Source organism: Apaloderma vittatum, unplaced genomic scaffold (genome assembly GCF_000703405.1).
Source record: "Apaloderma vittatum isolate BGI_N311 unplaced genomic scaffold, ASM70340v1 scaffold21299, whole genome shotgun sequence".
Lineage (NCBI taxonomy): Eukaryota > Metazoa > Chordata > Aves > Trogoniformes > Trogonidae > Apaloderma > Apaloderma vittatum.
This window is the reverse complement of record NW_009737283.1, coordinates 5693-19675: the sequence shown is the minus strand read 5'-3', so window position 1 is coordinate 19675 and position 13983 is coordinate 5693. Positions and strand designations below refer to the sequence as shown.

The window sequence follows — 13983 nt, the reverse complement described above, 5'->3', positions numbered from 1 at the left end:
GGAAGCAATGCAAGGCAGGCTTTGCTCCTATCCACAGTGATTAATAGAAAAAATGTTTTTTATTTCATTTTTAAGCGTGACTTTTAATAGCAGCTTTCAAGACACTTATAAAAAGATAGAAGATGGAAGAGAAAAGAAGCTGCTTTGTTTCAAGCTCTTCCAGTGCTGCCCAACAACTTCTACCTTCACATCTAAGTTCTAACCCAGGACCCCATGGCTCAGAAATCTGCCCCCCAAGCTTGAAGACCTGCCCTCGCCCCCCTCTTGGTCAGGTTTCTCGATTAACAACCCACTGGTTTAAGGTTTCTGACCTTGCTGCCCATTTCAAAAGCATCCCCATAGGGGCCCCCATTCCCCGCCTGCCCACACAGCGGGGGATGGAGATGCCTGCATCCAGCACGGCTCCAACGCCTCAGCTGGTGAACCCCCCAAAACCAGCTCCCCTACCACCTCGCTCCCACCGCCTTTGCCAGGAAGAGCCCGTACCTCGTATTTCCCTTCGTTCTCCTTCTTGGTCTTCTCGACATCGAGCAGAAGCGACCAGACCTGGCCTCGCACCTGGAGCGGGATGCCTTTGTACACTCGCCGGCACATCTGCGGGAAGGGAAAGGCGCGTGAGGTTAGAGCTGGTCCTGCTGGGCAGTAGAACGGGTTCGCTGGCTGAAGAGCACCTCAGTGGACACCCACGACCCACCATGTCCTCTGCCTGTGCTGGAGCAGAGAGGGCACCTCCACGCTGAGAACCCGCATCCATCCAGGATGCCTACTCAGTCAAAAATCGAGCCAAATCTCATGCTTTTAACCCTACTAGGAGTGCTGGGCGGGGACCATCCCCTTTGTGCATCTGAGGCGCTTCACAGCGGTCACGCTCGGTGTGCACCAACGTTCCCTTGGATTCCTCTTCAAGGACCAGATGTGGCATCCTTGGCTTGGAAGTCACTAATGTGACCTGGCGCAGCTGCTCTCACCTGGATCCATGGGAATATTTCCCCCCGGACAGGAGAGCCCTAACTGTGAGAGCCACGGGGACACATCCACAGCGACGCTCACGGCTTGACAAGTGACAAAGGAGACCGCGGGCTCCCCCAAGGGCTCCCCCAGGCATGGGCAGGGTATTCCTCAAGCAAGATGAGGGGACAAACATGCACGTGTCCCTCCTCCTGCCCCACGTGTTCACATCATCTCACAGACCCACATCTCTAAAGAGACCATGGTGACCTCTCGGGACCGAGCAAGTCCTTGGGAGGGGACAGAGGTGCCAGATTCCTGGTCACAGGAATGAGCTGAGGGCTGAGCAGGGCAATGCCCAACCAGGCAGTAACTGCAGCGGCATCGCCTGGTATAAACGCTCCAACCTCTTTCAGGATCCCTCCTTTTCTTCCATAGGATGTTCTGCTTCACACGCTTCAGGCTGACACAAGAGAGGGGCTGCAATTTGCCGGGAAGCACCAAGATCCTTACAGAAGGTTTTCTGGACATGGTCCTGCTGCGTCGCCTTTGCATCTCTTACACCAGCACCTCCTGCCTGTTCCCTTTCCGACTCATCCCCCGTCATTCAAGCTTTTTCACTTTGAGCTTGACTTTTTCATGTCCAGCCTAAGCAGAAGGTTACCAAGACCATCCCCACGGTGCTGTGCTGTCAACCCCCCCCGGAGAGGCCCCACGCTCCTTGTTTCGTCTCCAGCAGCATCGACTACAAATCACGGCGGCCACGACTCTTGTCCCAAAGCGGGAGGACAAGAGGAGGTGAGGGGGAAGCAAAGAAAGAACACCGCCGTCCCAGTCAAAAGAAATCTGTAAAACAGGCGGGTAACAAATGCCAAGACCACTGGGCAGCTCTAGGGCTAGATATGTGTCCACACACCTTTTTAATTTCCTTTGCTAGATCCTGCCCTTCCCTCTGTGTGCGCCAATTCACAAAGAATTATTTATTGCCAACGGATTAGGAGAGACCGACTGACAGCCGCTCGGTCTGTGGGAAGAAAACAATTTTGTTTTGAATCCCCAGAGCTGCTATCGTTGTACCTTCAGTGGCACGTAGTAAATATCTCCGATGATTTTCTCCACAGGCAGGAACAGAGGAGTTACGAAGCGTGCTGAGACGGAACTGAACCGAAATGCCTCCGTTATTTCTCCGAGGGCTTTCCTCCTCCAGACGTGAAAGTGATAAAACCTCCGAGCCATGAATCACACAGAGGAAAAATGAGCAATTTTCCCTCGTGGCGAAACTTGAAGGAGAAGGGGGGAAGTCACCGTTAAAAGTAGCATTTACGCTGGATGGCAGCAAGGGAAGGCAGCAGGTGACGGCACCTCCTGCTCCACATGAGAAGAAAAAAACCAACCGTTCAGGCCACTAGTGTCTTTCATTCGAGGGGTGGAGTTGCTGCCTTTAAAGTCGGGAAGATGCTGGAGTGAAAAAGGGTTTGGGAGGGGCGTGCTGGGTTTTCAAAGTGGAACGCACACGTTTCGGCTCGCCTTCACATTTTGGAGACCGTCACCATCGGCTTCTCTCAGCCACGCGCGTGGTCCAACAGGCAGGCGCTTGCAGGAGTGACGCTCAAATTTTGGGTTCACGCAGCAATATCACTTCCCAGCCTCTCGGTATGCCTGCCACACGTCCCCAGCCCCATGAAATGAGGAGTGTTCAGGTCTTTCAGGGCTCAAAGAGCGAGCCTTCTGGAAGGGAAAAACTCCTTCAACTCTCTCCACCAGCTGAGCTGTGAAACTCTTCACCTGGAGCCACGGGTGAAACCACCATCACCTGGAGAAGAGGACTTCAGTTTTTGCACCATCGAGCCAGTTGACTGATGACGTGACCATGGCAAGACACTCGGACTTGGCTTTTCCCAATCCGTGTCGGTTCGTACAGATCCCCAATTCATCCTAAACTGCTTTGCTGGCACGCGCCGGATTAAGCACCCAGGACCTTGGCAGAGACAAGGCACACAGAGAGACTTTGCCTCAAAACCAGCCGTCCCTGACCAAAAACAGCCCTCTTGAAACGTCCCAGCTGCTGAGAAGTAGCTTGGAAACCATGCAGAGGTCAGATCCTCTACCCAGGACCGGTATTTCTGGATGAAATCTGCTTTATCCTGCTAGCAGAGCACTTTTTTCCTCCTTATTTCCATACCCTGTTCCCTGGTGGAGCTAAAAGTCTCTCTCCTTGAGCACTCAGTTGCCTGCTGGCTTCAGCACATCAAGCAGGACACAAAAGGCTGACCCTGAAGTCCAAAAAAATCCCAGGCTGGAAAATAAGACAGGTTTGTACAACCTCAAAGGGAGTCAAAATCAGGGCAGCTTCCCTGTGAAGCCGCCTGGGGTTCCTGCAACAAGGTTTTTTTACCCTCTAATAAAACACAGTCTATCAAAATGAACATCAAAGGGAAGGCTCCTGTCTTAAGGACCGAGAGTTTGGGTTTGTTTTTTTTCCCCAAGATGACATCCTGGTCTTTATTAAGATAAAACAGAGCTGCTGTCTCGTGACACTCGGGCTTCCATCACGTCAGCGACGGCAGGGTTGGAAACAAACCCGAAGGAAAACGCGCGAGGCAGGGACGACAGCCCGAGCGCTGGGAGGGAGCGAAACCAGCCCGCGCCGCTTCGGAAAAATCCCATCAAGGGCTTGTCGCAACTGCTTCAGCTGGAAACAAAACTCAACCCGCCTGTGATCCCAGCAGAAGGGCCTTGAAAAGCCACTGGACGGGCAGTTCCAGTCCCCCAGCACGGGGACAATGCTGCATCTGTCCCCGAGAACCATTTACAGGCCCTTCTAAATAACATCATTTATTCCATTACGAGGGTTCTGTGGTATTTTTTCTGACCCAAAGAACCTCAAAACCCTGTCTAGCTCCTCGCCAGCCGGCAGAGCCACGCGATGGTGGCTGCAGGATGCTCAACGCGCCCATCGCTACCCATCCCAAACATCCTCCGGGACCTGAAGAAATCCCCCATGCTCTGCTCAAATCTGGCACCTTAGCCACAAGGCCGCTAACCAATTAGTGCTGGCTTTTAATTAGAAAAAGCAAAGCCATGGGAGAGCCTCCGTTTTTGCCCATGAGCAGAGCAGGTCAGCAGCGACGCTCCTTTCCTTACCCAGCGAGGGTCCCATCGTTAGGTTCAGGGCAACCTAATTCCACCTAACTGCTAATTAAACATAATTAATATGGTTTTTTGGAACCTCTTACAAAGAGTATTTGTTAAAAACATCTCTGCTTTGCAGCGGGGTTTGGCGCGGAGTTTATTGGGAACGCCAAAGCCAAGACACGAGGCTGGTGTCTCCATCCTCGCTTTCTGCAGACGGACGCGCACAATCTACCACCCAAGGGGCTTCCCGCAGGCAAAAATACAAAACCCCAACGATATTTTCCAGCGATCTCTCGTTTCTTTACCAATTTTGCAAAAGCCTGACTCTCTGGAAAGACACGCCGTTCCCATGCCCCTTCTTTTCCTCCTTACCTTCTCACTGTTTCTGTATTTGCCCCATTTCTTCAACATCTTTATCCACTTGTCCACGCGTTCGATTTCCTGCTGCTTTTGCTGGTGCAAGGGGGAAGAAGATAGGACAAATTTAATGAGGGGGAAAAGAAAAAAAAGATACCTCCTGAAATCACAAAACTTCATTCTCTTTAGGGTTTAACTCCTCGTGTCGGGGATGGGAATAATCACAGGCGACTGTGGGAACCGGTAAATTCAACCTGTGGTATTTAAAGCAGCCTCAGTCTAAATGACGAGACATGCAGGCTTAGCATACAGAAAGTATTTCCAAGAGGAGTATTCCCCGACAATGAAAATCTTCAGTGAGCCTCAAATCACATCAGATTGGCAGAAAGGAGATGCTATTTGGTCCCAGTTAGAGGACACACTCAGGGGAGATGAGGATGGAGATGACTGTCATCCACAACCTCCGCCGCCTTCCCCGGCACATGTGATCTCCTTTTTACAAGCCCCACGGTGCCCAAGCACAGGGAAACCCCCGAAACTGCTTCAAAATGTGCAGCTTTCATTAAAGCTCCATCAGCCAGGTGCTGCGCAGAATGGCAGCAACCACACACAGGTCTGTGTCCCCCAACGCCGTCCCCTCCCAGGCTGGTGTTACACGGGGCCGAGACCCACGACGACGGAGCTGGCAGCTCTCACCTTCTCCTCCAAGGCAGTGCGGGTCGGCAGCTCCTGCTCGCTGGGGAAAAAATAAAGGGGTCACTGGTTTTGTTACGGGCAAGAAAGAAGGAGCATGGGGGTGCTGCAGCTCGGGGACTGCCTTAGGCAGCTGAAGGAGACAGGGCTTGGGAGCTTTTGTGCCTTTCCTGACGAGGAAGAGGCAGAGGAAGCACGAGCTGCCCTCTGAGAGCTGCTTCTTGGGGTGAGAAACGGTGTGTGAGCCTCACTTTGCAGCCAGGCTCAAAGCACGAGAGCGTTTGGCCGCACGGGGTTGAGGGAGCAGCTGCATCTCGCTCTTCCTTCCGCAGTGGGGATTGCTCGAGTGGTGGAGCAGCTTTCGGGAAAAAAAGCCGCCGGGTCTGCCCCGCTTGGCGCGGGAGGGTGATGGGCACGGAGAGGGCAGGGTGGGACTTACTGCAGGAATCCAAAGCGGTCTGTGACTTTATAGAGGGTGAAATCGGCATCTTCCCACGGGTCGATCTGAGCTCCCTCCTGCCTGCCCTGGAAGCAGAAAGGATATGTTGTGAGCTGGGAACACCCCAGTGCCAGCATCCCTCCCTCCCCACACGCGAGGAGACAGAGACCCGCTCCGGAGACACAAAAGCAACGCAGGCAAGAGGGAAAATGCACAAATTCAGGGTTCCCAGTGAGCCAGTGCGAGGGGCTGGGAGCACTGAAGCACCAGAAACTCAGGACCTCTGGGTACCTGCGCTGAGCGTCCCCGGGGTCTGCAAGAAGCTCTGGGGATGAAGCGAGAGGGCATGTGCGGGCAGAAGCAGGCAGGGAGGTAAAAGTTCTTATCTGAAGCATTCCCGAGCAATTAAAGGGCTTCTGGCTTAGCCAGCGCGTCGGGGAGAGACGCGAGGGCGGTACCTTCTCATACTTGGCAACGATCTCCGCTTTCTCCTGGGCTATTAAAGACTCGATATCTTTCTTCATGTCAGAAGCTGCAAGGCACAAACAAACACAAAAAAAAAAAAGGGAGGGGGGAGGGGGAAAGAGGAGATAAGCAAATGTGCACACAGCATGGGAAATACTGAGGGAAGTTCTACTAGAAAAAAAAAAGACTTTGCTGAGAACTTTAGCCGAGCCCCAGAGCTCTACATCTTCCCCAGTTCTGCCTGCGGTGAAAAGATTCATCAGCGTTGGGGAGAAACTGTTAAGAGCCGCCACAGTATTGAAAATATTCTCCCCCTTGTCACGTTAGGGATTTACCCAGAACAGGTGAAAGCTAAACAACGTCGATAATACAGTCCCGAAGTTCCTTGCAGGGCTTGAAAAGAGCTCCCTGGAGCAGCTGGGAACCTCGTAGGAGAACTTGAGTCTTGAAAGCCTCTCGCAAGAAATCACAAAATTTTGAAAAGCCTTTTGAAAATAATAGTAAATAAATAAATAAATGAATGAATGAGCACGTTGTCTCCCACGTTGCATCGAAAACTGGACTGTAAATCCTGAACTGGAATGTAAATCCCGCGTTGCTGAGCTCTGGTCCTTTCCCGAACCGCTGGCGACCGCCTCCTTGCAGGGAAGAGGAACATTGAGTCCAACCATCAACCCAACAGCCCCATGACCACTAAACCCCATCCCAAAGCACCATGTCTACAAATGAAGAAAAGGAGGTAGAGCACTGCAACGGCTGCTGAAGACAAAGGCCACTCCGAGGTGCCATCGCAGCGCCGGGGTGGACACCAGGAGCCATCCTGACCTCCCTTCAGAAGGAACCCCGAGGGTTCCTGGCACAGGACACTGGATGCTCTTGTGCTTGGGATCGTCTGAAGAGTGGGGTTGTTCCTCAAGGTGAAAAAAAAAAAGAGTAATTAAAAAAAAAATATAAAAAATGGGAGAGAGATGACCAGCTCAGCCCATTTCTCTGCCCCTTCAGACGTCCGCGAGCGATTCCTTGCCTCATCTTCCCGGCTCCTTCGCAACCCTGCTCGCTGCCACCAGGTCCTCAGTGTTGACCATCATCCAGCACAGAAATGTTGAATTGTATTTTGGTCTCTCATTTTTCCCAGCTGCAGCTCTCACTTCAAATGTTCCCATCAATTTTGCTCGGTACGTGTTAAATTCAGCTTCATTTCTCAAAGTAGCAACTTCTCTCCCCCTGTGATCTAATAGAACTTCATCTCCTTGCACCTTTCTCCTGTGAAATTTCATCCAAATGCGAACTCACTTTCCCCCTTCTGGCATCATTTTTTGGCTGTCAGCGGGCTAAAGAATTCAAATGTACGTGCTGCTAAAAATACAAATATTCTGCAGGCTGTGGGGGAAGAAAACGAGCCTCATATCAGAGCAATTTTTCAAGATGAAGCGGAGGTTCTTCTGAACGTCCTGACCGCGCCGTAATAGAAACACCGAAGGAGGAGCAACTCACTGACAGGTAGGGTTGATGGATCTTTTCATTACTTGATTCTGCGCATACTCAGACTCTGGAGGGGTTTGGCACCACGAAGTTAGAGCATTCGCTTGAGGGAAAACAACCCCGTGCGTATACGAAAACTGTCGAAACGCTCATTTTCCAAATAGTTTGATGAAACGCATCATTCTGCCCCGATATAAATAAGCTGCCTCTAAATAAGCACAGCCTGTACCTGCCACCCTTCTCCACACACCTCTACAAGACTGAAAACTCGTTTTTATTTTTAATACACTGCTCAAATGACTTTCTCAAGCTTGCCGCTCCATTTTCTTCCTATTTTCCCAGCGAGCAGGGCTGGTTTTTAGCCCTGACGAACACACAGGGCAAAGCAGCCACGCACAAATCCAAAAGAACACAAGTTTTATGCACTTTTGTGCCAGTTTTACTCAGGTTTCACCCTGCCGTAGCCTCAGCCTGGAGCACTCAACATCGCCGTTTCGCTGTGACTGCGGCTCCAAGTGTCGCTTGGCTTTTGAAAATGAAAATATCAGCGAAATCTCGTCTTGGGAAGCACAGCACGGCACCGCGTTCTCAAGCTTGGGTGGGATTTGGGGATATTCCGCGACTTGATTTTTAAATGTGTTGTAGAAAAGCATCTACTCAGAGCCACCTGGGGTGACAGTTTTGGTTACTTCTCTGCTCCCGCTGCGGCGACTGATTAAAGCGAACGAACAGCGAGCCCAGCGCAGGCGTAGAGCCAAAAATAGCCGAGTTACCGAATGTGAAGTTACCTCCCCTGAGCAGAGTCATCTCAGCACCAGCTCCAGGGCTGAACTTGTAAAATTTGCATTTTTTGCTTCGGGGACCTCTCGCGGCACCGCGCAGGTTCTCCCGTCCAGCTGCACCCAGGAAGCGCGTGGGATTTATTATTTTTTAAATATTTTTTTCCCTGCATGCTATTGCGAGCAGAAGGTCGTTTAAAAAACAAAAACAAGGGAAATGAGGGTAGGTGAAGGTGTGTTGGAGCCCTGAATGTACCCAATTAATTAAATCCTAATAGACTGCTGTTAGGAGAGGGTAAAAGAAAATAAAAAGGCTAATTTTCGACACGTCAACACCACGCTGGTGAGCATCAGACTGAAACCACCGCTGTGGAATAAAGTAAAAAAGGTACATACTTATTACAACCACATCCACCACTGCCGAAACTCAACAAGTTCCTGTTTCTTTCTTAAAAGCACATTTGAACGCGGCATTCTGTGCCCTCTCCGGTGTAAATCTGCGCCTCTGCCTTGAGGGGAACGGGCTTAAAGGAAACTTTTATGCATCTGGGGGCAAGTGGAAACGCTTGTCCCAGTCTTGTGCTGAGCGGCGAGACCCACACAGCACCCACAGCGCTGCCCCGCAGAGCGCTGCTCTCACTTGTAAAGCTACTACCTGGTGTAAGAGCTTATCGTGACAGGAACTAGGTAGTGGGACCTCTGTGGCCTCAGTCTCAAGCCTCGAGCTTTTCAGTTTATTTACACAATCTTGAAGCCTTCCAGGACAAGAGACCCAACTTCTCTGACTCACCAAAGTCCCGAGGTCTCAGCATGAGCCCTGTAGTCCTTTTTTTTTTTTTAAACTCCAAATTTCAATCCCGAAAGGGCCAACACACCAGACGTGCTTGCGTCGGGTGATCCCCTCCCGTGGGCAAATCCAGGCACCGGCTTCAAAACCTTCACCCAAACCTGGCACTCACTTACAGACCCGTTGCCAAAAAGAAAACCTTGAATCCCCGCTTCAGAACTGAAATTACTCTCGAGCAGGATGAACCAAGACCCAGGAGATCCTGCTTGCACATTTATTTCCTTGACCACAACACAAACTCAAGAGCGTGCAAGCAAGACTTTTTTTTCCTTTCTTTTTTTTTTTAAGGAGCACTAAGGCAGCCAGATTGAAAGGAGGTTTATGTTTTCACCGGAGCGCCCAGCGGCACCGGAGGGAAACGCGACGTGGTTTCCACTCACCTGAGCCTGGGTATCAGGTGCCGGAGACGCATCAGCTCAGCCGGAGTCGTCCTCTCCCCCGCCAGCATCTACTCGGCCGCTCGTCCCCCAGCGCACGCGAGGAGAGGCGAGGCAGTCGGCACGCCAAAGTTCGCTTCCCCTGGGGCTCACTGCAAAAAAAAAAAAGAAGAAATAAGAAATAAGCTCTGTTACCATGTCAGAAGACGCTGCTTCAGGCATATCTGAAACCCACTCCAAGCAGAACAAGTCTACAAGCAATTCTTCATCACCTTCTATTTGTAGACCTCGGAATATTTTTACACCTTAGAATAAAAGAGCATGCAAACATTTCTTTTTTCTTTTTTTTAAAGCTCTTTTTGACAATGTCTCATCTACTCCAGGCAACAGCAGCAGCAAAAAAAAAAAAGAAAGATGCATAAACCGAACGAAAAACAGCGTAAAAACACCCAAGATGCAGGAATTGATTTTGGTTTTAAAGTATCATTATTGAAATGATTTCTCATTGAAAACTGAAGCACGCAAAAGCCCACGTGCTGCTGTGGGAATTGAAGGGTCATTTTCTCGCTGCGTTCCCTCCTTCTTCCATTCCAGCGTCTATAAAAAGGCCAGAAAAGCCGGAGGGGGGTTAGGAAATCCCATTTTTTCTGGGTGATGCACTGACCTGGAAGGGAACCACGTAAACACGGAGCTGCTTCTAATTGCTTAAGACTGGAAGAAGAGTTTACATTTCCTTAACCACAAACTAAAGGAAGCTCCGAGGATGGTCACCCTCCGCTCGCACACGCCTTCCTCTCCAAACACTGTATTTTATTCTTTTTGATCCATGTACAACAGCATTGCAGGACACTTTTTCCCTTTCACAACCCCCACGGATCTTCTAGCCTCCAGCTCTACACGGCAATTTTGGGAAAGCTCTAGAGCTCTTCTTACATCTCCTTTTGCTATTTCCAACTCCTGCTTTTTAGGCTCGGTGGCTGCCCCTTACCTAAACACCAGCGACAAAAGCACCAGGACGGCCGACGAAACACGCGGGTAGGAAGCTAAAAATCCGCCAGTGATGAAACGCGGCTTGTCCAGAGAAAACTCACCCCATAATTAACCCCCGAGGGGAAGGATTTCCAAGTCACAGGTATTTAATTTGACTGGCTGCACCTCCTTTTTCAGGAGGGGAGGCAGCTCGACCTTGACGAATGCCTGTCCCTTCAGAAAAAGAACATTTAAAATGAGGTTTTCTGGGTACTATGCTCATCCCTTTGAGTTTCATCAGCTCTTGCTGCCTCCAAAGACTTCAGGGAAACAAGATTTGATGGAACCTGGGAAGACACCGCGGAAACAGTCTCACAAAGCTCTTTTACAGCCTGAATCATATGCGAGGCGGCGTTAGGACACACAAAATTAGGGAGTCCGAAAGCAATCTTTTTTTAATTATGACATAACTTCTCCCTTCCTTTTTGCTTGTTGATAACTCCTAAAATTCCCCCAACTGCACAGCCACAAGAATCTTTGCCAATTTTTTTTTTCTTTCGGCGCAAAACCAACCTTCTATATAAACACAAAAACGTAACCATCGCATTCCCTTCGGGGAAATCATTCGCCCAAGAAATCCTCCCCGCTTCAGGGAAAACGTTTAGAAAAATCCAACCGCTGCCCCGCTGCTGGCATCTACCACAGTGTAAGGACGTACCAGCCATCCCTCGGCCACCTCCGAGCGGCGTGAACCAGAAATTCAGGTTTGCCATCTCGGCGCCTTTCCCCACCCTCGGTTTGGAAACCTCGTGTGTTGATCCCATCATCGGGAGGAGGCACGAATCCCGCCTGGTTTCTGCGTCTTCTGGCTCACCCCTCGTTTCAGCTTGTTTTGAAGGACCCAACCGCGGAAGGGCGGCACGACGAACCAGCTCCACGGTTGGAATCCAGCTCCACACGGCACACGGAGAATCCCAAGGAGGTCTGGTGTGGACCCGAACCCACCACAGAGCTCACGGGAATCACAGAATCATAGGATAATTCAGTTTGGAAAAGCCCCTTGGGATCATCGAGTCCAACCATTGACCCTACACTACAAGTTCACCCCTAAACCACATCACCCAACACCCCATCTAAGCGACACTTGAACACATCCACGGATGGTGACTCAACGCCCTCCCTGGGCAGTCTGTGCCAGGGTCTGACCACTCTTGTCTGTTCCAGGGTCTGATCACTCTTTCTGTGAAGAATTTCTTCCTAATGTCCAGCCTAAACCTGCCCTGTTGCACCTTGCAACCATTCCCCCTGGTTCTGTCCCTAATTCCCTGTGAGAAGAGACCAGCACCAACCTCTCTACAATGTCCTTTCAAGTAACTGTAGAGCATGAGGAGATCCCCCCTCAGCCTCCTCTTTGTCAAACTGAACAGACCCAGCTCCCTCAGTCGCTCCTCACAAGGTCTGTTCTCCGGGCCCTTCACCAGCTTTGTTGCCCTCCTCTGCCCTCGCTCCAACACCTCGAGATCTCTCCTGTACTGAGGTGCCCAAAACTGAACACAACACTCAAGGTGCGGCCTCACCAGTGCTGAGCACAGAGGGACATCAGTGGATGTCACCACGGATGTCACCCACGAGGCAGGTGGCACGGACGGACATGGAACCGAACGCTGTCTTCCCATTTCTCACGCTTGGGAGGCGTTCAGGCAGCACCTTTTATCAAGTAGGCTTGCAAAAGCACTGCAAGGAACTTCAGAAAAAACAAGGCTGAAAACTGTGGTGGGTCCGTTACTTAAAATTCCTGGTTTCCATGTCCTCAGCACTTGTGACGGGAATAACAGTCAGGGGTAAGAGCAAGTCAAAGGGGACCAGAGTAGGCTCAAGTCAATGAATGAAGAGGTTTGAGAAGGGTTCTTCAAGTGGAAGCTGGAGCTTGGAAGTTGACAGGACACATGGAAGAATTTAAAAAAACCTGACTGTTCGAACTCCAAAGACGCGTTTTTCTTCAAAATGCTTTACCGTTCACCCAACAAAGCAACAGTGACACAGCTCGCTGAAAACACCATCGCTTAAAACACGTTAAATTGAATCAGTTAACTGGTATGAAAGACCTTCGCAAGCAGGGGAGTGGTTTCCTCGGCAGCTTAGGGAACAGGAACCTTCCCATTCCGAGACCAAAACCTGGGAGAACTGAACACATCCTACTGAAGCGCTGCTGGACTCGAGGGCTGGGAAAAGGGAATTTGTGTGCAAATAAGCGTCTGAGGGCAGCAGAGGGGGTTTTGATAGGAAAGGCACAAAACAAATCACTATCTTTTTTCCCCCCCCCCGTAAAATAAAGAGCTGAGCCAATGCAAAGAGTAAGACCCACGCTCGAGTCAGACTGCGCCTGTAGGTTTCCAGATAACACTCCAAAACGAAATAGCAGCTGCAGCGCTTTTCTTTGCATTTTATTTTTTACAAAGCAGGAAGGATTTTTCCGGAGAGCCGAGGTGGTTCGCTCTTCATCGCTGCCTTTAGCCAAGTAGAGAGAAGCCTCTGCAAACTGGCCTTTTCGCTTCCAGCACGGTCACTTCAGCCTTGTCCTGACTGAACAAAAACGCTTTTCCCACCTGCTCTGAGCGGCCATGGTGATCTCCCACGGTGATCTCCTGCCGGACCCGGAGGGCGAGCACCAGATCTCTTGTGCAGGACCGAAGCCCCCGCTGCTCTGGAGCTCTTACGTGTTTTTCCCACTTCCTTCCATTGAGAGAAAACAAAAGCTCGTAGCGCCGCGCGCCCTTATCAGAAAATACTCGCTTTTCCAGATTGTTTCTCCCCTCCTCGTTGCAGAAAGGGTTTCAGGCTCACTCCCAAAGAGAAGAGCCAGAGCCCACCAGCAGGTCATCTCCGTGGACCGGCCGCCTTTTTGTGGTCGCTGCAAGCTCCCGCGGAGGAGACGATGCTCTGGCTGCAGGGTGTGAAGGGATGGGGTCAACCCTGGATCCAACAGCCACCAGCTGCGGCCCATCTCCAGATGTTCTGGCTGTGGTCCATCTCCAGGAGACGTTCTGACTGCAGATCATCTCCAGAAGGTGCTCTGCTCACCTCGATCATCTGCTGCATCATAGTCTGAGGATCTGCTGGTTCTGTCTTCTCACCGCACGTCGCATTTCCTTCCTGCTAGATCCCTTATCACCACGTTTCACCCCAAAACCACCCGGCTGAACCTTCTCTCTTGCTGATGCTGCTCTTTTACTCAGCAACCAAAAGAAACACTCCAGCACCAGGCAGTGAGCCCGCGGCGCTCAGGCCAGCGAGCAACGCAGAATTAAAACACGCCGTCGCAGGAAAACACGGCTCCCAAAAAAGCACTGAGTACATGCACATGCTCAGTCACTTGTTATTTTTAATTCCTTTTTTTTTTTTTTTTTAAGCAACCAGAGTATCAAGCATCAAGTCCTAAAACTAAGGGCACCAAAAGTCCAAGTATCATTCAGGATACGAAATACTGCAAGC

General features: G+C 50.7%; 1 protein-coding gene across 1 annotated transcript; it reads right to left on the bottom strand.

The window, feature by feature from the left end:
* Positions 1-486: 486 nt before the first annotated feature.
* LOC104279853 (USP6 N-terminal-like protein) lies at positions 487-11264 on the bottom strand (the record flags this gene model as incomplete). Its single annotated transcript, XM_009877287.1, has 6 exons — positions 11210-11264; positions 6031-6104; positions 5573-5658; positions 5137-5176; positions 4456-4536; positions 487-594 (listed from the first exon to the last, which is right to left on the bottom strand). Coding segments are annotated over exons 1-6 (444 nt in total), but the record flags the coding sequence as incomplete, so codon positions are not given.
* Positions 11265-13983: the final 2719 nt, after the last annotated feature.